Raw genomic sequence first — 25655 nt, 5'->3', positions numbered from 1 at the left:
TCCTCTGTAACGGGCTGATCGAAGGCGTCGTGCTGCTCCTCCTCCTCTGGCTCCTCTTACAGGTTCTCTTTGTCAAGAATTTGGAAGGTAATGAAATTCTGATAAATGTTTGCATTTGTGCGTCTGAGATGAGGACAGACGCACAGCTCCATCAAAAGTCTGACTTTACCTGCAGGATGGAGACACTCAAAGCTCCGCCCATGCATATTATTTGCACACAAAAAAAAAAAAAAATTAAATGAAATGTGAACACAAAGTGACTGAAACGACTACCTCACTCTGCAGTCCACCTCTAAGCTCATTTTGGATGTTTGGGCAGCAACTGCTGAAGACAGTTAAGCAGCTAATGTGACATAAGGTTGGTAAATGGACCCAAAGAGGCCAACTGGAAATAGCGGAGAGATTTTATGAAAAAATTATTAGGTAGGTAGCCATCCAGGTGGTGCATGCATCTGCTGAATGATGAGGCAAGGTGGTATCACAGGTGAACACCAGAATCCAGAAGCTGGCAAGGCCTTCAAGCTCCGGAGATGGAGGGCAGGAGGGCAGGAGGGCAGGAGGGCAGGAGGGCAGGAGGGCTCGTGGGCGGTGCGGTTTGGCAGCAGCCAGGCTGGAGCACAGAATGATAGATGGCTCTGCATATCGGAAGGCCGACCCAGCTCGCAGCTTAAGAGCAGTCCTTGATTAGTGATGTGCTCCAGCTGAGTGACAATCAGCTCCCAAACCACCTGGTGATCCAGCCTCTGCCAACAAAAGAGAGGCTGGATCACAAACCGCAGCAGCTTAAGTCTTTGTAAAAAAGTGTAAAAATGAATCTGCTAATGCACTAATATTCTTATCAGTGAGAAATGAGCCATTTCTCATTGAAAACCTCTGAACAGGCTTGTTGGACCAATAAATGGCTGCCATCTGGCCAGAAGGGCTCTGGATCTGTTCCAGATCAGGACATAAAACCACCCAGGGTCGCTTTCTTTGTCGTGTGTGTGTGTGTGTGTCAAAGATCCAATCAGTTAAATAACGATGACTGAATTATCATTTTAATGTTCCCAACTTCATCATCTTCATCCTTTAGCGTGCTGATCTTTAAATAATTCAGTTCATAATCTAAAACTGTCAGATGTTTACAGCAGACTTTTCTCACTTCTCAGATGTTAATCAAAAATAGGTCCTGCAGGTGTAAATATGTATGTTAACTTTTCAGGTTAGTAAATGAGTTCAATCTCATGTCACAGAAGTCATAATAAGAGGTTATTGGTTTTTTGTTTGTTTTTGGGTTTTTTTTACAAACAGGCTCTTTCTGTATCTGACAGTCACTTTAGAAACATCTGACTCAACTCTTTCATTTGTATGCTTACATACATAATGTGTAAGGTTTACTTATATATAATAAAATATAATAAATATAATACAAATATAAATATAATACAAATAGAATTAAAAAGGTTTTACTTGCTTCATTCCGTCAAAGGTTCAAATCTCTCCAAATGAGTTTTTTAATTTTCATGTTTTTTTGTTGCTGAATAAAACATGAACTTGTTTCACATAAATACAGAAAATCAAACGTCATCTGCACTTTAAGAGAAGATCAACACTCTTACACTTTGAATAGATTTCCGATCTGATCACGTCTTCCCTTCCTTTGTCAGACTAACACAGGTAGCTCATTTTCTTATTTTCATTTTGTTCATTTATATTCTTGATCTGCGTATGAAGCCGGAGAGAGACTGGAGATGTGCTCACAGAGGCTAAAATAAAAGACCATTATTCTTTAGATCAGGCTAAAGCATAAACATATAGTGGTGGTTAGCAGTTAAAATGGAATGAGCTTATCCAGAGTTCAGGATGATATCAGTCCAGCCCCTCCCAAAAAAAATGATATAAAAACGATCACAGAGGGGAAGAGAGCAGGACATGTTTTCATTTTGTCTTTCATCTCTTTTCCAGTTCTACAGTTTTATTTCCTCAGTATGTTGATTTAAAAACCTAGTTGGTGTCTGTTCATCTGTACGTCCAAACCTTTTCTGCCTTCAGGACTGAGGACGTTGTGTCGTAGATGGAGATAAAATAATCTCTCCTGTCCAGCTTTTAACAGACTAGGTGCTTCTGCAGATCCAGACTTGGGTTTGTGGGTTCAGCGATGACTTTTAAAATCAGAAATTCTTAAGATGAGTTTGTTTACCGTTTCCATCTCTGAGTAAGATAAATGTATGACTGTTGTGTGTTGGTGCAGATTGTCTCACAGACCACATGTGTTGTCTTTGATAAGCTCCTTGTGAGCGGCCTCCTGTGATGACTCACTGTAACTCAGCTCGCTGCAGTAATGAGGAGATGTTTTCTGTAAACAACAACACGTATTGTAAATGAAGAGAAAACTACAAGTGTCGGTGACTCACTCGGCCTCTCTGTTGAGGTTGTGTAGGCACACGACAACCGTGTGAGACCTGCACTCTGCAACAAACATCCACAAACTAATGACCACATCGCTCTGTGTGACTAATTCAGCTCATCTGAAAGTTCTCAGCCAGCTAAAGGAAAGTCATGTCAAACCCTCATTTCCAGCTGACTGACTCTGCAGGTCGTTTAGGTCCATGGATCAGTCGCTCTCTCCCGCCACCTCCTGGCCAACTCACTTCAACACACTTTCCTTTTTATTTCCTGAATGCATCTTTAAGTTTGTTAGGGAACTTCACATGTTGGAGATTTAAGATTTAAAGATTGTTTTAAGATTTAAAGTCAGCACATTTGACTTTGATAGACTCTGAGATGAGATGGTTGATGGTTGATAGTTTATTTATTTATTGTTATTATTATTATTATTACACACACACCTGTGTGAGTTGTGTGTCCCTCAGTCCTGTCATTTATGTGGCGCGTGCTGGAGCTCTAACTGGTGTTGAGGTCAGAGGACTCTGCAGCCAATGCTCAGTCAGACAGTCGGTGTGTGTGTGTGTGTGTTGGAATAAAGGCTCAGTCAGACAGTCGGTGTGTGTGTGTGTTGGAATAAAGGCTCAGTCAGTCAGTCGGTGTGTGTGTGTTGGAATAAAGGCTCAGTCAGTCAGTCTGTGTGTGTTTTTTTGTTGGAATAAAGGCTCAGTCAGTCGGTGTGTGTGTTGGAATAAAGGCTCAGTCAGTCAGTCGGTGTGTGTGTGTGTTGGAATAAAGGCTCAGTCAGTCGGTGTGTGTGTTGGAATAAAGGCTCAGTCAGTCGGTGTGTGTGTTGGAATAAAGGCTCAGTCAGACGGTGTGTGTGTTGGAATAAAGGCTCAGTCAGTCGGTGTGTGTGTGTGTTGGAATAAAGGCTCAGTCAGTCCAGGACTTCATTGGCTGAAGGCTCCTGGTCTGTGCGCGCAGCCGGCGGATCCAGACGCGCTCTTACGCGCTCGCAGTGACTCGACGCAGCGGACTGGATCATGTCGCAGTTCACCCTGGGAGGTAGGAAGCCCTGAGTGTTGCTGTGTTTCTCACTTATATCCTTTTATTTACTCTGAAGCAACGGTTTCTGAATTAGAGGTTATTTGAACTGCTCAGGATTATTATTATTATCATTTCTGACAGAGAAAAAGCTGATTCTCCGGTTTTGGCACAGATTTTATTCAGAAATCTTAAACTGATCTGTGATGAAGAGGTGGAGCTGGATTTGCCTCTCAGACAGACTTTACCTGTTTAACATGAGCTGTAACTCACTTGGAAGGTGTTTGGTTTAGATAACTCTGTGTGAATAAGGAACAAGAGTCTTGTCGACAAACAAAAGTGATTATTGCAGGAAAATCTTTTACTTTCTGTCAATGAAGAGACTTTGACTTTTATTTCCCGTGCTGGTCTAAATGAAGTTGTGTATGCAGCCCATGCACATCACTGCAGGACTGTGAATTCTACATTAAATGCTGATTTGATTCAGCTCATGTTTCACCATTTCCTCGCTGGTCAGTCTGACTCATGTCAACAGTCCCCTTTATTTTCTGACTCCACTGCAGCATTCAGCTGCTGTTCGCTCATCTCCTAATGGAAGCTGATTCTTGGAGCTCAGATAGCTCTGCCAACGCTTTCCTTGATAGTGACTCAATCTTCATAAGGATGCACCTCCTGCAGGGAGCTCTTACTGTCAGACAATCCTCGTGAAATCCTCCTCTAATTACACAAATGTGCTTCTCAGTTAAGAATAAAAAAATTGCATTGATCTTTTTATGTGCATCTTCATTAAAACCTTCATCTTTTGTCCTTCTCGCTGCTTTGGATTGGTCAGTGTTGGAAGCTCACAGCTATCAAACCTTATTTTTGCCACTCCAGAGTGCCTGCTGTATGAGTCATCCCTTATTATCTGACATTAAATGATCAGTCTGGGAGATGCTGCCGAGTGTGAGAAGTCGACGCCACCACACAGCACATCTGAAATAAAATTTCTTTAAACTGAATGAAAAAAAAAAAAACAACATGATCGCTCTTTCCTGTTCACCTTCATTCATCCACATCCTCAAATTATGTATGTGTGTGTGTGTGTTGTGACCACAATGGAGAAAGTGATTTAATGTTTTTGATTTGATCTCATTAAGGATTCCCATTAGCTGGTGCTGTAGCAACCGACGAGTCTTCCTGTGCTCCAAAAGAAGAAAAGAGACACAGAAGCAATCAGCTGGATCATTAACGAGAGACAATTATATCTATACAAATATCGTTTAACCCGATGAAAACATCTGTCTTCATATAAATGGAAAAAATCCAAAAAACACATTTCATGGTTTGACTTTAGTTTAATCTAATTTCTTATCCAACTTTAATGCTTCTGATTTGTGGTGACACAAATCAGAGTCATGAAAATCCTCCAATGTTTAATCAGCTTAATGCTCGATGGATGAAAACATACCACTGACACAGAGGATTGGATGGATCGAAGCAACAACTGTGAGAAACCATTTAGAGAATTATGATTAAAACCCTGAGATGTTTCCTCTTTAATGAGGATCATGTTTAGGGTCAGATGTCGTCCGATCTTCTGCGATGGAACCTGCTTCGTTTTTCTTCTTCAGCAGAGAACTGATTTGATTTCTCTTCATCTCTCTGTTTAGTTTTCTCCCATTCCACGCTCGCTCACGGTTGGACTCCCTCGACGTTCATGATATTAAACCCCGCTGCCTTTTGTCTTGTCTCCAGTTCACCTGCAGATCCTGTTGGCTGTGGGTTTGGCTGTGTTCTGCTACTGTCTGGTTCTCGGTTGCATCCTTTGCTGCCGTCGGAGGAAGAGCGCTTCAAAGGAGGACAAGGAGGCAGTTTTCTCGTCTCCTCATCCTGCTGAGAGCGTCGCCGTGACCTTGACGCCGTCTCTGTGCACGCAGCCTGTGAAGCAGCAGTACGAGGAGCTGGATGGAGACGTGTTGGAGTTCCCGTCGTCTAAAAGCCGCTCCTCTCCGTCTGAAGATGACCTTGCTGCTCTGCCCTTTGACCCCAACCCTGCTCAATCAGCGGAGCTAGCCTCGACTCCTGGGTCTTCCCTTCCAATGCGGCGCCTCAGCTCCCCGGCTGTCCCTTTCTCAGTCAGTAAACCTCAGAGTCACGGCCGAGCGTCTTTGCCCTCCATCTCTAAGCTGAGTCTGGTGTCAAAATCTCGTCGTGCGATGGGCCGGCGGAGCACCGTGAGCGGGGAGAGTTTTCTTTATGGAGAGAGCAGCCGGCTGACTGCTGGAGCTGCCAGAGCTGCCAGAGCTGCTGCTCCACAGGGGGGGGTGTCCCAGTACGGCTCCAGCTCCCTCTCCATCCCCTCCAAACCTCCTCCTCTTCTGCACTTCTCCCTGATATTCTCCTCGGCCTGCGGCACCCTGATGGTCAACATCCTGGGTATCTCGGGGGTCAGCAGGAGGCGCAGCGGGGTCTTCGTCCGAGTCAGCCTTCCTCCGCTCTGCCCCTCCCCTCAGCAGATGGCCTCCCGGCGCCGCAGCCTCAGCCCCGACCTCCACGGTCAGAGCTTCGTGCTGCAGGTGGGCTCCGTGGAAGAGCTGCGCACGTGCAGCTTGAGGCTGGCTGTCTACAGCAGGGACTTCTCAGGCCTGAGGGAGGCGGCGCTGGGGGAGGTGGAGCTGCCCTGCGAGCAGATGGAGTGGGAACCTGACGTCACTGCCACCTTCACCAGGCAGCTCAGCCCGACCAAAAGCAAACTGAAAAAGGTACAGGTCGATTTCAGTTAATGTAATGATGAACACAGAACACTGCACCGAAACCCCAAACTTAAACATAAGTTTGAATTAAAAATCTGATCTGCCTCTGAATTTGGAGTAAAACTGAGAGTAGATGTCTCTCCTGGTGAGAGCTTTACCATCTCCGCTGTCATTTAAACACATAAAATGGCCCAAAGAATAACTTTTAAAGGGTGGCAGGAGAGCTGGAGTCAGTCCCAGCCGACTCCAGCAGGAAATCTTCCAGTCGCAGCCTCGTCTGGCTAATTAACATTGTATCTCATCGGTATTGGACTATTTCTTGGCTCCCAGTGATGTTGTGACTTCATGGATGTTGCACACAAAAGCAGAACCTTGTTTTTGGATTAAGAAGAAGACAAAGTCTAAAATGTCAGTCATGCCGTGAGGTTTCGGCGTGCTGCTCCTGTAATGAGACTCTTTCTATGGTCGTTCCAGGCGCTGTCAGATTCAATCTAATTTTTACGCAGACCTTAAGACCCCAGGGCGACTCAGTTCAGACCTAAACTGAGTGGACTGGACAACGTGGGCCAAAGACTTGTTGGGTCACGTCCCTCAGTTTGGACTGTGGGCTCTGTGTGCCGTTTGGGCTCTCTGTGATCCCAATGTATGGGAAATAATCTGCACACGCAGGCTTATAAATAGCACATATCATGCTTTCTCCATGAAGGAATGAGGCTTCTAATCAGCTTTCTCGTTAGCCTTTTTTCCACCGTCGTTAGTCATGGTGACATTGTTGTTAGTGATTGCAGAGCAAACAGGCAGAGTGCAGCAGGCTGGCAGCTTGCCCACGCCGTGCCCTCCGCCGCTCCGTTCAAACAGTGCCAGAGGGCATTAATAACAGGCCTCTGAGGCTCAATCAGTCCCTCGGATCTCTGCCACGGCATCGTGCTGTGTGCTTGGTGGGTGGGCTCCAATCATTTCTGGTGGGTGGGCCAGATGGAGTCCGTCGTGACTCCTTTTAATGAAGCTGCTTCCTGGATTTATAGTAAAACTACCAGTTTCTGTAATTAGTGTAATGGGACCAGCCGGGCTATTGTCCATGATTCATTTGAGTTACTTGTTTTGACATTTCAGTGGTATCCTGGGGGGGCGGGGGGGTCAGTAACGTGCAGCCTTATCACAACTTTCCTGCTAATGACCGTCAGTGCTGATCCAAACAAGGTTATTATCAGAGGCTCCTTAATCCTTTAAAGTGATGTTAGAACTGGATAAACGTAAAGAACGGACCGTCATCAGGAAGGTGCAGAGCAGATTAACAGCTGTTAAATAACCAGCTCATCAGCGCCACTCCTGCCGTGTGAATAAAGATGGCCGCTGTCTTAGTGACGTCACTGATAGATTTCTAAAGAGCGGGAACATTCGGAGTGGGCTGTAAACTTTTATTCCTGTTTTAAGATGGATCATTTTAACACTTCAGGGTTCATGAGGATCGAGTCTCTGGGATCAGAGCCAGTAAACCGTAAACTGAAGGTATTATGAGCCCGGCGGTAATAAAAATAGTGCTGGTGGTCTTTGCAGCCAGAAAATAAAATGTGAAGTTGTAACTGATGAAGGGGCAAATAATCAATCAATCATTCTTATACAAGTTGGGTGACTCACATCAGTCTGTTGGGTCTCATTATGTAACTGCAGTGAGGTCAGACTTCCAGCTACACTGTGCCTGGGGGGTGCTAAGAATACTGATAGTTTTCATTTCATTTTATCATATTAATATTATGTAAGAGTATTCTAGTTTTTTTTTTTTTTTTTTTTCAGTAAGATCATTTTTTTGGCAGATGCATCTGTACAGTTTTCTGAACTAACCATCAAACGAGGGGCGATGCAGCTCTGAAGAAAGGAAGAATGTGTGAGAAAGTGTTCCTTTACACACACAACAACTTTTCTTTTGCTTCTTTAGAAATATTCTGGTAGGAAGTCTGAAAGAATGAAAGCTTGGTGAGCTGAACGTTTCTAACCGCAGATGTCTCCATTTGGAAGCTTGCTCGAAGTGATCAGTAACAGCTTTAGTTCCCCTGAAAAACAGACCTCTGGCTCTAGCTTTAGCATTTAGCTGCCGGATGACGTCACTTCCTCTGAAAGGCGGTTTGAGTGCGAGTGAGTGCCGGTGACAGACGGAGGCAGTGAACTGAATGAACCGAACGAAATGGCCTTCTGAGGCAGGGCGGCAGAGTGTGAACGCTCAGCCAGCTTCCATCAGGCTGACTCACAGCAGCCCGAACAATGCGAGCTAATGAAATCTGACATGAAATCAGATGGAAATGACCGTAAGACTCACACTACTGCCTTTAACCAAAACGCCCCAGCACTCATTTTAGAACACGCAATTAAATTCCCTCAGAGTCGGATTCAGATTGAATCCATCTGAGCTCCGCTGGCAGGTCCCACCACGGAGCTCCATGAATAAAACCTGATTACATTTTCCGTCAGGTGAATAAAAACTGATTCCAATTGAAACTTTTAAACTTGTGATTCACAGAAAATGATGGCGGGTGTTGACACATCGGTTCTGATAGGCCCCTCGCTCGACGGAACACGGAACTCGGCGTGGAGCGTGAGATTTAAAAAGCTTTACAGCTTGGATCCGCTCTGGCACATTCGCAGCCTCCCAGAGGATGAAGGGGAACATCTGCTGGGCTGAAAGGAGACTCTTCCTCCTCCTCTTGCTAAAAACCTCTCTCATTTTGTCTGCCTCTCCTTCAGAGTGTGAGCTCTCAGGAAGCGTTGGGTCACAGGAAGAGCTCGGTCTGCGCTCCGCGGGCTTTGGGCCAACTGTTCGTGCTGCTGCAGTACCAGACGCTGGCCCAGCGCATCAAAGTCATGGTCCGAAAGGCCGAGAGCCTGGCCAAGCTCACGAGGATCCCAGGAGCTCCAGGTGAGGCCCGGCAGGCCTTCAGACCTGATCAATACAACATGCTGTTTACTTGACATCATAATCCCAGGTTGTCTGCTCTGCTGCTCCTGCCAGCAGGATACAACTCAAACAGAATGACAGAGATAGATCTGCACTCTGTTCAAAATGTGATGTGAATCCGACCAAGACAGATTTAAAGAGGATATTTTTATTAACGACTTCACTGTGACATTAGAGCGTTAAAATCAATTTCTATATTCTTTTGTAACATAAGCTGCAGCACTGGTAAACACTGACTGTACAGTCAGACAGACTGCTTCCCTCGTTGGTTTGTAATAATCAGATTTGGATCCGATCAGCACGATGTCATTTCCCCTGCGGTCTGTATCACAGCTCACCGCATCTGATTTAAAGCTCTGAGGAGGAGGAAGCAGGATCTCCTGGAAAAACAAAACCACTTTTCATTCTTGTCCTTTTAATCACACCGTAGTGGCAGACTGTTGTGTGTTGCTGGTGAAAGAATACGATCAGCAGATGTGTGTTTCTTTAATCTAACAGCGACACATTGTGTTTTAATTTTAGTAAATCTAATTAGCATGCAAGGCTGGTTTGACAGGGCAAATCACAGTCTGCTGGTGACGGTGGAGACTGAGGCCGTGAATCAACACCTGGATTCAACTCATCCGTTTATTCGTGTGGATGGTTTTATTTGGAGAAGAGTGAGTGCTGACGTCATCCTTTCCCCTCCAGACCACTATGTCGTCATCAACCTGCGTCAGGATGGGAAAGTGATCAGCAGCAAGGAGACCAAAGGAGCCAGCGGTCCGAACCCCGTCTGGAACGCACCCTTCCTGTTTGACCTGCCGCCCGGTGACATCACTCAGCTGCCATTGGTCCTTGAATTCATCGTCATGCAGGTGAGAAGGTGCACATCCTGTTTCCACAGATGGAATCAGGAGACTCGGTGGACAGATGAGTCAGTGTGTGTTGTTTTTATCTGCAGGGACGACTCTACACCAGGAGCAGCGTTCTGGGCTACGTGCTGATCGGCGGCGACGCCTCGGAGGCCGGACAGGGACACTGGAAGGAAATGTGCAGACGGGGTCAAATAGAAACAGCTCGCTGGCACGCCATCCAATCAGATGTGCTTTAGGGCGGACTGTTCCTTTAATGCCAAGTTATTTATCTTAGTCTTTTGGTTTTTGCTTCTGCTGTGGACTTTTTGCTAGCTGTGCCAACTCGGATAGCTTTCTATCTTATTTATCATCAGAGAGCATGAATCAGTTCAGCAGCAGGACGCTCTGACCTCCACGTTGAGAAGGAAGTTTTCTGCCTCTCCAATTATTTCCAATTATTTAACTGTGTCGTTCTGGATTTGTGCTGATGTTGTTGTGCTGCTTTGTTTTGTGTCCAGAGGGTACAAATGCTTTGGTGCTTCCCTGCTGCCCCTCTGCCTGTGGTTAGGGTTAGGGTTAGGGTTTGTGTATTTGTCCAAAAGCTGTAAACAATCTGAATGTTCAGTGTGAGGATGTTAGAAAGGACTCACTTTGTTTGGATCAGTTGTCGTTTTCATCTGTGCTGTCCCCAGTTAACAATAAACGTGGCGACTTTATGATTCACACCTAATATTACAAAGTTAATATTTATTCCTGGCACATATTTAAAAATGTGACAATCCTCCACAAAGTTTGGCACATAAATAAAAACAACACATTTGAGAAGACTGTCTATTTGTACTTGAGTGGATTTGTTGTTTGCTTGTGTGGCTGTATATGAATGTCTTTGCTTTTAAAAAGAGGAACGGTGTCTGAAGATGTAAAATAAACAGATGAATTATATAAACACAGATTGTTGAGTTTACTCCAGATAAAGTAAGTTGCTGCTAACAGTTTTTTCCCACTTTCAGGCCAAATGTCTGAGGCCGGCTGGCTTTGATTTGCAAATTGTTGTCATGTTATTTACGACACAATCCAACGGACAACTTTTGACAGTTTGACCTCACAGTTGTTAGAGTGAATAAAATAAGAAGTAAAAATTTATTTTCCCACCACAGTCAGTATACTTCATGCTGTAAAATAAAAAACATGAAACATGATTCTTGTTTAAGGTTCAGTTGTTAGCTCCAACATGAAATGGTTTGACAACACAATTGGTGCTTATTGTTGTTGAAGTTTGACGAAGGCCGCCATTATTAGATAGTTCTTGATGCGACTGTGAGAAAATGGAGGACAGTCTTGCTGTTTTGAGGGAAGATGTCGGTGTCACATGAACAAATCTGTCTGTCATGTTGCGTCATCTGATCTGACTGAGATGTGACAGTTGTTTGCTTCCTGGGAGAATCTTTCAGGCATTATTTCCTGCTCATGGCGGGCCACCCTTCCCCCAGTAGTTATAAATATCTACAGGCCAAGCCATCCAGAGGTGATGTAATCTCACTCCGAGGGTTATCTTGTGTCATTTCAGATCACAAAAGAAGTCACGTCAAAAAAAAACAAAACAAAACAACAAAACATTAAAATGGGTAAAATGCGGAAATGTGCATCGTAGGTTCAGTTGGATGGAAAACACATTCTCACATTTATTTACACTCTTCATATCAAGTCAAGCTTCCCATCCAGCTATTCCTCATCTTTCCTCTCAATACAAACACACACCATAATCTGGCTTTAACCGACTCTTCTGTCCATGAAGTGAGATCCAGAAAAGCTGCAGATGTGCAGGAGGTTATTGTGGAGCAGCTGGTGGAGGAGGTTTGTTGTTTGTGTCCTCAGCTCAACTTTTGCTGTCTTTATCCCAAAGTAAATGCAGGTTGGGACATAAATTTAATGGAAGATATCATAAAAAAGAATTAGTTTAAAGTCCAAAAAAAGCGTGAATCTCATACGTGCTTCTGTTGTGCACGTATGTTTGATTCTTTAAACATGAAAGCAGCAGAAGATGCTGATCCTGTTTGGTAAGCCTGTAAAGCATTGGAGACAGACATGCATCCCTTTCTTCGGCGCTGTGATCTGCCCACTCTGCTGGAGGAGGCTGAATAAATGAAATCTGCTGATTTCCACAGTGTCGTCATCTCTGCCTCCACAAACAGCTTTCTGAGAAGCTGGACGTGCTTTCTTTAAATGTCAACGTTTCAAGGTAGAAGTAACGAGAAAAAAAAGGAGACTTTATCTAAACAAGGGCTCATAATGGTTTTAACAAGTTCCTAATTTAACTAGTGAGGCTTTCTAGATTGCTTTAAAGTGTAAGTGGGAAGAGAAGAAAAAAAAAAACAAAGGCCAGCTCATGAAGAGTTTTGAGCTTTTGTTGATCCGTCATAAGAAAACTGCTTTCAAATTCATCCAGATGGGAATTTGACCTCTGACCTTCTGGAAAAGAACTGCAATGCATCACCACAATCAGTTTATCTGTTTTTTATTGACAGTTTGAACAGAAGATATGATTCAAAACAATGATGACTTCTTTTCCTCTGAACACATATTTGAAAATACATTTTTGAAAGTTCAGATAAATATAATACAGATTGATCCAATGATGTGAAGTGTCAGAGGATATCAGAGAAAAACACCACGTTGTAGCACAGCGGAGCCAAAATCTTAAATCAGTTAACGCAGTAACTGTTTTGTTGATAAAGCTGTTCGTGGGGTTCTGACATGTGGCAGCGGCAGAAACAGAGGAAACAGGTGGAAGTTAGTGCTGAATAATGTTTCACTAACTCCACAACCAAAGTGAAAACTAAAATAAAACCACCTGGGCTCCGGCCAGACAAACACTGTGTGCTTTCCCATGAGGGAACACGTCCTAACTCTGTCCAGCCCAATAAGCAGCAGCTCTCCATCCTGGTCCCACTGTGTTTTGGATCTATCGATCCAGCCCGTGAGACTCTGGGCAGCCAACAGGAAGAATTCCCCTCAGAACTGAGCGTACACGACCTATTGACATGAGAGCAGAGTTACTCCTTTGTAAGGTAAGAAAAGACAAGACGGCCTCCGTGGGGAAATGTGCTCATCACAGCAGCTTCGCTGAGGGACAGAAGACAGCAGAGGGAAAAGTAAAATGTCTAAATACACGTGTGTTCATGACAACGTGACATTTACTGCCTGTCACTGTGTACCTGCTTTCATCTGAGCAGACAGGTGGAGGTTGGGGGGTCTCCTTTCCTGCATTACAACGTTAAATTGGATGCTGCCGCCTACACGTTCAGGCCAACGCATCAAAAACTCTGCAGAAGCTCACAGACCACAGTGGACCACAAAGACATCCTCCTTCTCTGACTCATCACCGCACCGCTGAGTTTCTTCACTTTGTTCAAAGACAAAATAAAGAGCTTCACAGAGAGAACAAATCTTAAAACTTTAACGTCCAGGATCAGAGATCTGGATCCACTTTGATCTCCTGCTGACAGGCGAAAGTGTCAGAGGAGGAAACATGAGAGAGTCATTCAGAAATCTGAGTGTCAGATGAGTCTGCAGCTGACGCAAACCTGACAAAAGCTTCAGGTTTATTTCACTGGATGGTCCCAGGAAGAGCAAATCTCAAAACAATAATAATAAAAAGAACAAAAGGGGTTGAAAATCACAAACCAAACTGCACACGTCTCAAAGTAAAAGAGATCAGAAACGACAAAATCAAAGAAACTCAACATAAATACAAATGAGAGTCGGTGAACAGAGAAGACAGATGGTGTCCACTCTCCGCAGACACGGCTTCCACTGAACCTCCATAGATACCCTCCCATCAGGACGATCAGCCCCAGCTGGGGGCAAATCACAGCTGCCATCAATGACTCCTGATTCCCTCAGCTCACACAGCGGCCTGACGAGAAATAATAGTTTTTGGTCCAAAGCGTCTCAGAATCTTAGAATTCATTTTAGTCCAAATTACCAAATAAAAAGACTTTTGTAAAAGTACTTTGTGTGGAAGAGCTGATTCAAAGTGTGAATATCAAACCACTCTTCAGTTTTATCTTGTAAAGCGGCCGCTCTCGATGGGCATCAGATGTTTTCATCACCATCAGACACATCAGAACGCGTCTCTTCTCAGATCTTTGAGCACTCATTGGATTTAACCAAATAAAAATAAACTGAATAAAAAGAAAAACACCACGTTGTAGCACAGCGGAGCCAAAATCTTAAATCAGTTAACGCAGTAACTGTTTTGTTCTCCCTTTCTGCTTCATCTGTTTTTGTTAAAACCACATCAACCACAATGAACTCAGAGTTGCAGCAAAACTGCACATGTTGCTCTTTTATAAATTGCTGCATTGATGTTTACATACAGTAATGAAGCCAATGTAAACCAACTGAGCACGGCCATTACTCCTAAAAATGATAGAGACTATAACAGTCAGTGGATAATCGCTTCAATGCTCCTGTTAGTTATAATAATCATATTTTCATGTTTAAAGTAACTTCAGGGATTCATAATTTTCTTACTGGACGTGATTTTCTGGCCAAAATGTGAGATATGAAAGTTTGACCACAATTTAATGTAAAACTGTTTGAATGTTGCCCTCTAGTGGATCTCTGGGTTAAAAGTCTGCCCTGAAAACGCCACACTAAACCTGGAGGAAACTGTGGAGATGCCTCCTGCAGCATCCATCAGCACAAGTCAAGTTTGTGAGTCTTTGTGTGCACGAAACGAACACACAACTGTTTGATCAGACGGAGAAAAGCTGGCGTCTGGTTTCCTGGAACAACACAAACGTGAACACACCGACTGTGGATGTGAAGTTTTGGCTGCCCCCCCCCCCCCCATGCTGCCTCTCTGCTCCTCCAGGGCAAAGTCCTCCATGACTGTGCGGGCATGGAGCTTGTTGTGTGTGTGTGACTGTCAGCCCTCACATCTGGAGCCCACTGCAGTCCTGGTTGAGGATCAGAGAACAGCTCTGAGATCAGATCTGCCTCTTTCTTCATCAGAGCTCTCTGTCATTGTGATTAATGAGTGCTCAGTCTCAGTTAGACCAGCTCAGAACTTTAACCCCTCCATCTCAGGTTGCTCTGGGTCCTGAAACCACATCTTGGTTCAGAGGTCTCCGAGCCATCAGAGCCGGATCAAACAGCTGCTGGATCCAAGCAGACAGACTGCGCCAGAAAAACGTGAGTTTTTAAAGGTTCACTCACTCACTGTGGACAAGCTTGGGTTTGGAAATGACTGAATTAAAGCCAGAAATGTTCAGCTCTGTCCACATGACCCACCAAAAGCCAAAAAAAAAAAAAAAAAAAAATCTAAATAAATAAATAAAAATGACCCCCAAGCCACCACATTCAGGGAAAAACATCGGTGTCTGTAATGGAATAAAACAGGAGTTCAGGTTATGCTGCTCCAAAAAGTAGATATCACATAATATCTGACACAAGAAACAGACCAGAGACTTCGACAGGAAACATTTAGAAGACAACCGCGACACGACACCAAACAGGCCCTGCTGATCCTCCTTTTGTTGGGGGGGCCAGGATGGTGCAGGGCTGCAGCTGCAGGGAGGGCCACAATGAAGATGTGTTGAAGACCGTAAGGCCCAAATATTGGAGAGCAGCTGGACTCAGTGTGCCGCTCCGTGTAAACACACTGGGCCGAGCAGCGTTAAGCAGAAACACATGACACTTGTTTCTATTCAAACGATCTCCGTTGTTGTGCCTGCTGACAAGCCTTTCTGCACGAAATGCACGGTTTTATTTTTTCACCCAAATCTTTTCTCTCTTCGAAGCTTTGAGAACAATATGAAAGGAGGCTGTTTGTGATGTTTTAAGCCCAGTGAGCTTCAGAGCATTTCATCAGCTGGAGTCCAGTTTTTCCAGAAACGTACAGAAGGAAAACTGGGACTGAACCCAGATTCAAATGATTGTTTCAACATTGTGGTATCAGTAAAAATCTACGAAATCCAGCCTTCTTCTTTTCGACGTTCATAGAAGGAACATACAGTGTTTTCTCATGCGATACATCCTGAAAGAAAAGAACAGCAATACTGCAACAAGTTCACTGTAGGAGAGGTTAATGGAGCATTTATTTTTCTTACGCAGGAATTCAACAAATTAGAGTTTCTCTGCAGGAATATTTGCATTTTGAACCGAACCGTCAGCTGTGAGGAACCAGCTCAGCAGTGGACTTTGGATCACAGGCCAGAAAATGGAATTATACAGACACAAGGTTGTCCTTTGTTTCAGCATCTCATCTCATTTTCGTCTTTTAATCCGTAAAAAAAAAAAAACAATCTGCAAAAATATGAAACTAAAAATCTACAGAGATTCAGGCAGTTCCAATCAAGCTCCCTCATATTGATCCCCAAATTTCTGATCCATGTTTCTGACTCCAGGTCCTCACGGGCTGGGCCGTCCCCCTGCTCCCAGGCAGGAGGCTGAGTCGACTTTGCGTCACCTCGGCTCTGTTCGCCTGCCAGGGGAAATAAATAAATAGGAGTAAAACCAATAATGGAAGTCAGATGATTATGTGACAATGATGTTATGGGAAAGGTTTCAGGCACAACATGTGATGCTCCTAAATTCCAAGCTCTGAGAATCTCCCCCGGCCTTATGCACCGATTTGAAAAACAAACAAACAAACAAAGAAAAAGAAGCTCAAGCATTACATATTCGATTTCTTTAAATATAATATTTATATCATTCAGGGTGTGACAGCTTTATCGTTCCCTGCAGGCTTGTTTAAATTAAACAGCATCTTCAGATCAAAGTGATGAAACCAAAAGCAGAGATGATGAGACAGATGTTGGATGTATTCCTGAGAGGATTCTTTAAAGATCTGTTTTTAACTGTTTTTGTTAAATCGGGCAGATTTTGTGTCTGTTGTCGTGAAGATGATCTGCTGGATGTGAAAAGGCCCGAGCCAGATCCCGTTAACCCCTTCCCTTCCCGTCACAGCGGGAAAACAGACCACACAGATCTGTCTCTTCATCTGCAGCCCTGCCTCGGGCACCAAACTCTCAAAAACTTCCCTTTCTGTGATGTTCTGGCAGTTAAAACAGCCGTCTGCACATGTGAACCGGCATCACAGAGAGGCAGAGCTGGAAAAGCTCTCGCTCTCTCCTCTTCCTCCACAGACTGAAACAGCTGCTCGCGTTCTGGAGGCTACAGTAGATTTTTTCTCACGTTTAGCCAGCAAAGGCAACAAAGACACGGCATATTAACAATTTACAGCAGAAGAAGGCAAGATGCTAGCTGCTGTGATCGGAGCACGGCAATCAGGGACAGGGACAGGGACTCACTGTCCTGGTGTCCTGTCCTCCGCTGTCAAACATAATGAAACAGTGTATTCTGTAAATGCATCATGAAGCCTGGAGCTTCCAGCATAGAAAACAAAATACGCTTCCTGAATTTTACAAAATGTCCTCTCAACAAATGTAGTAAATTCTGAGACTCTATAAAAGGGAGTGAATTTGTTCATTGTTGAAAATATGGTGTTGTATCATTATTCAGTGTTGGCCATGACTTTTACAGACTAGAATGCCATCCATCTGTTTTGTCTTAGTTTTCAAACTGCATGGAGACACCCAAGTAACAGAAGTTTGTCCGGCCGGCTGTGTCGTTGCTGTTGTTTTCTGAAACATAAAAGAAAGTTAGTTGAAGCGGAAGCACGTCAGAAGAAAAAAAAAAAAAAAAGCCAAACACAAAATGTTTTCCATGACTGGGTGATGTCTTCATGTGTGTGTGTGTCATCACAGCTAAAGGAGAACTTGTTTTGTTTCATGCCTGTCTTGCTTCAAACGTAGGAGATTGACGCACACTTATGTTGTGTTACACACTTCTACTTTCTGCTTTCAACAACCAATAGTCACCTCCTCTCCGGCTCATCGGCACATGTTTTAAATTAAATAAGATCAAATGCTCCTTATTCATCCCAGCGTGTTCAGATCATTGTTCGTTAATGACACAGCTTTCCGTCTGCATTTCATCCTGATGACGGCGTTCATACACTCCACATTTTACAGGGAACAGTAAAGATCACCAAATAATAAAAACAAACATTTTACGCAGAGCAATTTGGGAGCGTTTGCCCACTGTCCCCATCTGCTCCTGCTTACGGGCACCTTTACAGTTTTAAAATCGAGCCTTCCCAAAGCTGCCTGTTCTGCAGAATAAAGCTCACCTTGTTAAACACACCGCAATTTATTTGTTGCCTGAAGTCCAATTGGTTCAGGATTTGTTTATATTGCATCTCACATATCGACGTTGGGTCTCAAAGTTTTGACCCCAGAATCTGCAGGGACAAGTGCCTTGTTGTCCCCATAAAGGAAATTATAGGGGGAGGCTTTTTATTTGGGTCAGCGACCATGGGAACGCTGCAGGTCTGTCTTATATTCTCAGCTTGTATTCTGTGTGCGAGGCCAGTAAAAGGAAACTGTAAAACAATAGGTAGTTTCGACAGAACGGTGCGACCGGCTGAGGACATGTTTCAGTGACACCGATAAATCAGAGCTAATGCTGCTTTATAAACAGGAGAGTGACTGCCATGAGAAGTCCAGCAGTAACCAGGAAGCTGTGTTGATTTTAATGGGAGCTGTAAATCGGCGTTTAGATCGGCCCCCCCACTTTGACCTGAGAGGCAGCAGCATCCACTCATGTCTCACGTGGTCGGATTAAAGATGTTAATCTTGCTGTTGGCCCTGTGACGGACTGCAGACCTGTCCAGGGTGACAGAGGTAGAAGATGGATGAACGAATGAATGAACGAATGAATGAATGTCTGTCGTTTTTCAGTATTACACCTCTTGACCTCACATAAAGTGAAAACTAAGATTAGACTTTGAGTTTTCTGCTGAGATTTTAACTTTCAGTGTCCAGATCAGTTTCCTGATCTGTGCAGACAAAACTGAATTCTTCAGTTAGCGCACAAAAAAGTTGTGTGTGTGTGACTCATACACCCATGAACGCATGTACATTTTTAATATAAAATAAAAACATGTGTACAAACTATACGAAGCCTTTTAAGAGTGTAATTATGAATGTTCACATCTTTACATCTCACAGCTGGAAAACACATGCTGAAACATTTAGATGTTTAAAATGAATAAAAATCTGAATGAGATGCAAACTCCCACATTTGCACATACAGAGGAAGTATGTGTGTATAAAAATATGATCATGCAGAAACATCGTTCTTCATCCAGACAGATGGGTCATTTCACAAACGGCCAAAGTTGGATGCTTTAAACTTTCATCGTTGTCGCAAAGCTTTCAAAATCTGCATGGAAATGCATGTTTGGGGACAAAAATAGAGAATGAGTGGTTCACGGCTCAATCAGACGGATGTTGGCGGATCATTAACAAACAAACAACAACAACATCTGAAACAGGATGAAAGGAAGCATCATAAAGAGGCAGAAGCTCGTAACTGCGATGATATAACGGACAGTCTGGCAGGATTCAGGATGTGAGAGACTAACTGGGGAGAATTAAGGGCAGGTGTGGACCTTTTCGTATGAAAAGCACATGGAGGGTAACTAAAAAGTGAAATCCTTTCACTGCCTCGGCTGTAGCTCACCTTCGAACAGACGAACGGTGATGAAGAGCTCTTCCTGTTTTCCTCAGACTGCTTGTGTGAAAGCTTTGAGATAGCGGCGGTGATCATGAGTAATGCGAATGCCTTTGACTTGACTTGATTGTTGAGAGTAGATTTATTGTTGTGCTGTATTTCCAGGTGATGTACAGATCCTGCAGCTGCCTGTAACTGATACTGAGAGCACCAGTTATGAGATTTTTCTGCAGGTTTACAGCCCCTGCAGTATTTTACCTTGTTTGTCTATTAAACCCACAAACTTCCAGGGAACATGTGGTAACGCTGTGCATTAGTCAGAGCTCCAAAACAGGGAATCACATTCTGCATGCAGCAGTTAGACTTCCCCGTCATCATTTTTCAGCCAGTAGATCTGATTAGCTCTGGTTTCTAAGAGGCACACTGTCCGTTTAATGAAAGCGCAGCCATTAGCTTTGGGAGCTGCTGCTGTGTGGACAGTGGGCCTCAGTGTCCCCCCTCCCTTTGGGGGTCGCTTCAAAGCCATTTGAGACATCAAATATTTCCCACGAGTGTGAACGGAATGAGGAGTAATCCCGTTGTGTGTGTTCGACCACCACCTGTGTGTTTCACAGTTTCACATCATCTCTTCAGAGCGGTTTTTAGTTTGGAGGTTCACTCAGAAGATTTACACATTTTCTCCATTTTGTTCCCCCGCTTCATGCCGGCAGGGCGTAAATTTAAATTCAGCCTGGGGAGCGCAGAGCTCCAACTATGCACACTTTCTCGCTGTCATGTGTCTGACTTTTGTCTGCATGTGGTCCCATTTAGCCGAAGGAGCAGAAGGCCGCCACGCACAGGCCTCACATTCACACTGTGATGATGCATGCTGGAGATTCAGAGCTGGATGTTATTGTGGATTATGGATTTTTGGAAGTCTGTGGCGCTTTAGGAGCAAAATGTTTCACCTTTCCTGTGAAGGAAGACGATATTATCTTATGCAAAGAACAGAAAGTGGCTGTTTTTCTTCCCTCCTCATCCAAACGATCCGAATTAGAACTCAGTCAGAGGAGAGACACCCAGCTCGGAGTGGGGGGGGGGCCTGAATGTGCAGAAAGAGCCGCTAACCTGTTTTCCTTTGGTGGCCCTGTGATCAGCGGTGTGTGTGTGTGTGTGTGTGTGTGTGTTGGGGGGGCAGGTCTGTCCTCTCCCACAGCTTGTAATCCCTCTCGTCCGAAGAGGTCACGGCCGTGTCGGGAGGCATTCCAGACATAACCCTAATTTCTCCCCCATTAAACCGATCACTGAACACACACAAAGTTTGAGCTCTCTCCGGCTGGCGGCCCCCCCCCCGACCCCCCCACCCCCTCCTCCTGTGTGACTAAGATTTAGTTGAACGTTAACCCACCTACAGCAGGTTACACCTCTTTTCATTTATTAGAAGACGAGAAGACTAACACTACTGTCATGACTGATGGAGGTCACACGGGGAGCAGGATTTATTTTTTTTTTTTTTTGGAAAACAAAAGATGAATTCCTGAAACTCAAACTTTCAGGGAGTGTTTGTGCTCTTCCCACATTTATGATAACGCACACTCTTATCTCCAGCCTTAAATTCTTCGGTAACTTTCTGTCATGTTCTCTCAGTAAATGAGTTGTAATCTTTTGTTTTTCTGACTCCAGTTACGTCTCACTGCTGTGACCTTTTCGTTTTATATGGCTCTGATGGAGACAAATCGGCCCTTCAGTTTTATCTTTCATCATTGTCTGATGGAGTTTAATGCTTCCAAGAAATAGTCTGGCTCATAAATCAAAAGTCATGGACGTACCATGGATTAAAACGATTTTATGGGCTAATTGTTGTCTTGTACAGTTGGTGATATACGTAGTTCTGGATGGATGGATGACACCCGTCATTATTCTGAGCTCAGCTGGGGAGCTGCTGGCACTGACTGCACATTAAATGGACCCAGATGAGAGTCGTGCTCATCCGCATATTTATTTCTTCATCACATCTTTGTTGTTGTTGTTGTTGTTGTCGGCTCATGCATCATGTCATCGTGCCATCAGGCTGATGTGTGTGAAGTGTGTGTTTTCAGCCGCTGACTGCTGAGTGCACCTGTTAGGGCAGAACACAGGTACAGCAATTAATCGACTGAACTCACACAGCTAATGACACATTTCACATGATAGAAGAGTTCAGAAAGCCAATTTGACATCAACCAACGCATCTATTGATAAACTCAGATTTAATCTGCAGCAACAACTTTGGTGAAAAACATTACGCTGCAAAACAAAAATGACATTTGTTTGAATGAATTCATGAGCTCCCCCTTTATTCAAGCTCTCAGCAGAGAAGAATAAAGGAGAATCTTTCCAAAGGAGCCGTGGTTCTGGAGCTAGAAGTCATATGTTGAACAGCAGTTTGAGACTTGGAGGACAAAACCTTGTGAAGTAAACCACACAAATCATTTTCCATTAGCTGTGCCACATCTCTGGAGTTTGTTTTTTTTTTTTTTTTTTAACGCAGCAAAGAAACTTGTCTTTTCCAGTTCTAGTTTCTTGACACAATACGAAGTGATTGTGTTTTTATAAGTTCAAACTTTGTCCCCATGGAGAAAAAAAGCCCCGGGTCCATGTGAGAGTGAGACCTGTAGAATCACGCATGTTCTCCTCGACACCACGACCTGCAGAGACGAGACAACCAGACCAGAGAAGAGGACACCACAGAGGGCGTCTGTGGCCGTTACTGCAGAGTAATAAAACCAGCAAATGATGAAGGAGAGAAACAAAAAGGAAAGCCAAGGCTTTCGTCCAAAGGTTAGCCAAAGCGTCAATTTATTAACTTCTGCTAAAACAAACCAACAAATCTCGTTGTGCAATGAGGAGATTTTCTTTCTACACGACCCGACCGGACATTGATGGATCACTTCAGTGTTATTCGGCTGAAACTGTCAGGTGTTTACTGTGATAAGAAAGGCATGCAACACTCATATTTCTGAACCTCCCTCAGTTTCCAAGCAACACAACTACAATAAAAAACAGAACTGTGGTAATATATCCAGTTGTGAGATGTAAAAAAGCTGAGGCCAGCATTTGCCTCATTCGTCTCTTTATGTGTGCTTTTAGGGAGCTCTTGCTAACATCTGTGGAGGAATTCAATCAAACAGACCAAACGGGAGTCTGATTTGCTACATGCAGAGAATTTTTTTATAGAGATCTATTTCTTTTTCAAGCACACGTAAAAATACATCTTCCCTGCTTAGCTCTGCGACATGAGGTCATGATACTCGTGTCACGTTTATCAGGCAACTGAGATTTACATTTTTTTGCCAAAACAAAGAATGGAAAATGTTATTCAGAGTGGATATCACGACAGATTGTAAGTGTAAGCGCAAAGAACATCATGTGCAAATAGAATTAGTTGGTAATTTTCTTCATTCTAAACAGATTAGAAACCATTCTATGATCTGCAGGTGTTTCACTGGATTAAATATCAGCTCAAACCAAAGTGTGTGTGTGTGTGTGTGTACACAGCTAAAGTCAGAACAAGACGTCATACTTTCCTCAGCTTACAGACAGACAGGAAGGGGGAGCATCAGTGAAGGTCGTGCAGTGGGTGGAATCATGTAAACTTTCAGAATAAAAGCTGCAGGTGACGTTCTGTTGGGTCAGCAGTCCTGGATGATGCAGAGACCTTCTTGTCTGACGGTGGAGTCAAAGAGCAACTTTAGGTTCTCCATCCAGATAAAGCAACATCAGCAGAGGAAACATGTTACTCCCAAAAGGTCCACGTTCAGATTCCGAGGCTCCACACGTAGGAACTCGCCTGAAAGAAGAGACTGAAAGATGAGGCATCTCAAGAGGCTCCAGAGATATTATCATGACGGGAAGGGGCTCCTCGGACCCTTCAGGTACTCCCGAACTCATTTGAGCGCATTGATGGTGTGTTGTGACGAGACCTTAACGGGTCTCTTCATGGAGGTCCTCGAAAGTCTGAGATCGTATCAGAAAAATGGGGTTTGGCCTTTCGAAGGACTCGTCTGTATGAAGCTTTTACTGCTGCAGCTGCTTCACTGTCACCAAACAGCTTCAATCTCCAACAAGCTGCTGTGATGGAGGTCTGACCTGGAGGGGGAAACACAGAAGGGCTGGGGAGGAGTGGGACTTTAAAGGTCTCTTAAGGTTCAGGTTCACGTCCAGAGGAGGACTGACCCAGACGAGCTGCTGATCATCGACCAATCAGCTGCAGGAGCTGATTGGTCGATGAGATTCAGGTGAGCTGATGATGCAGCCGTTCCCAAACCTGGACTGATATTGGCTGATAAAAGTTGTTCATGCGGAATATTGTTGAAAAGAAACTCGGTTTCTGGGAACGCCTCAGCGAATGTGACATGATTTAACTGTGACATTCAAAGCTGCCTGGTGATGTTTCCGATGTTCCCCGTCTGTATCCTTGACGTGTTGAACACATTTCCTTTCCTGCACAGCGACGGCCTGTTTACCTGTGCTGTCTGGACTCGGTGGAATGAAGTCGGAGCTTCGGCAGAAATATCTGGACTATCACGCCTATTGTGCGTTTGTGCAGAAAACAGAAACAAAACAGGGCTCCACTTAGGCCGGGTCGTTAACTAATTGAGTCATTTAGTTCAGTTTATTTTCTTCAAACCAGATCAGTAATCATCACATTAGTGTGCCAACAGAATCATTTCATGATTAATTCCAAGTACTGATTGGAGATTTTCGAGTCCATTCAGTGTTTAAAGGCAGTCAGTCTGAAATCCTCTCCAACTCCTTTGGGAAGTGAAAGACAAATGTCTTTGTTTTTATGCTTCACAACTGGACACTTTTTATTCATGAACGATGAGGAGTTGGTAACGATGCAGAATGCGGCCCCAGCCCTCAATGAAAAACACATTTCCCTGCGGCCTGCAGATAGACAAACACCGAATAAAAGCCATAACCAAAGTAAACCCAGAGAGGAGACCGTCCTTCGTGGGAACGGGAGAAAACGTGGCCTGTGTGGTCGCAATAACGAAGCGCCCATTTCAGCAGCTGCCTCTTTCCTGCGGTTCTTTAATAATGCTGCTTAATATATTTTATAAATTTATTTGATTCTGGAGGGAACAGAGCCAAAAGGAGACTGTAGGCTTTAATTTGACGTGCTAGACCAAGTTACTGTGCGCCTGCATGAATACATGTGTATGTGTGTAAGTGTGTATTTCTAGTATGATTCATGTGTGGTGAACAAAACCAGCTGCTTCTATTGAACGGTGGCCAAGAACTCCAGCACCGATGGGGGGGGGGGGCGTGTAAGAGACCAAGCGGTGCAGAGTTACCTAACATCGCCCGACTGTCCACCAACCACCGACTATTGTTCAAGTCTGCTCTCACAGCGATGAACAACTCTGCAGCTCTTCCAGAAAAATGGTCAGAAACTCCACTAATCCAACTGGCAATAAAAACTCATTTTCACTGATAGTAAAATCCACTAAAGTGGCCGTTCTCTGATGGCAAATTGAGCTGTGTGATGCTCACTGTGCAACAATGACCTGATCCTACTTTATGACTTTTTTTGTCATATCACATTATTTAATGGATTTCGAGTTTTGGAGTGATTTATGTTTAATAACAACAGAAATGGATCCCAAGATGACCCCATGTAGTTTAGTTTAGCTTTTTTTTCATATTGGGGTCAACGAGCAGAATAAGTAGAGAAAAGTAACAGTTTGGCTCTAATTTCATTCAATTTAATGAATTATCGTCTGGTCAAGTAAAGGAAAGAAAAAAAATTAAACAAATATTTTCTTCAACACTGATAATAAATTGATTCGTGTTCATTAATAGTTTCAAAATGTGGTGTCGTTCATCATAATAATGTGAAAATACCAATTCTGCACACTGTGTACTGAGTTAATGATGGGAAGTCCAAGTCAACCCCTTCTGGCAAATTTACAGCTCAAGCAATCAGGCTGCAATTAGAAGAAAGATCGAAAAAACACATCCTAATTATGAGTGGATGGTTTTTATTTACAACAAACCTCAAAGTGGAGGCTGTTTCTGCTCTCTTTGAGAGAAAGAGTATAATTATCACTATAAAGGTGTCGTGTTTTTTATTATGTAAGATTAAAACCTCCCCAACGTGGAGCTGCTTCGCCT

General features: G+C 43.9%; 1 protein-coding gene across 1 annotated transcript; it reads left to right on the top strand.

Annotated features, from left to right (window-relative positions):
• The first annotated feature begins 3255 nt into the window (after window positions 1-3255).
• LOC115041365 (synaptotagmin-4) lies at window positions 3256-10856 on the top strand. The gene is made up of 5 exons (XM_029498770.1): window positions 3256-3432; window positions 5149-6155; window positions 8886-9057; window positions 9787-9953; window positions 10040-10856. Exons 1-5 carry the CDS (start codon window positions 3411-3413, stop codon window positions 10187-10189), a joined length of 1518 nt encoding a protein of 505 aa, XP_029354630.1. The 5' UTR covers window positions 3256-3410; the 3' UTR covers window positions 10190-10856.
• Window positions 10857-25655: the final 14799 nt, after the last annotated feature.

Source organism: Echeneis naucrates, chromosome 3, assembly GCF_900963305.1.
Source record: "Echeneis naucrates chromosome 3, fEcheNa1.1, whole genome shotgun sequence".
NCBI lineage: Eukaryota > Metazoa > Chordata > Actinopteri > Carangiformes > Echeneidae > Echeneis > Echeneis naucrates.
This window is presented reverse-complemented; position numbering and strand designations above follow the sequence as displayed.

What these genes read in the sequence shown, in the direction of transcription:
- LOC115041365 (XM_029498770.1), top strand. Translation starts at nt 3,411, where the DNA reads ATGTCGCAGTTCACCCTGGGAG. An exon ending in GAGGATCCCAGGAGCTCCAG is followed by an intron (nt 9,058 to 9,786) that starts GTGAGGCCCGGC and finishes TTTCCCCTCCAG; the next exon opens with ACCACTATGTCGTCATCAAC. An exon ending in TTGAATTCATCGTCATGCAG is followed by an intron (nt 9,954 to 10,039) that starts GTGAGAAGGTGC and finishes TTTTATCTGCAG; the next exon opens with GGACGACTCTACACCAGGAG.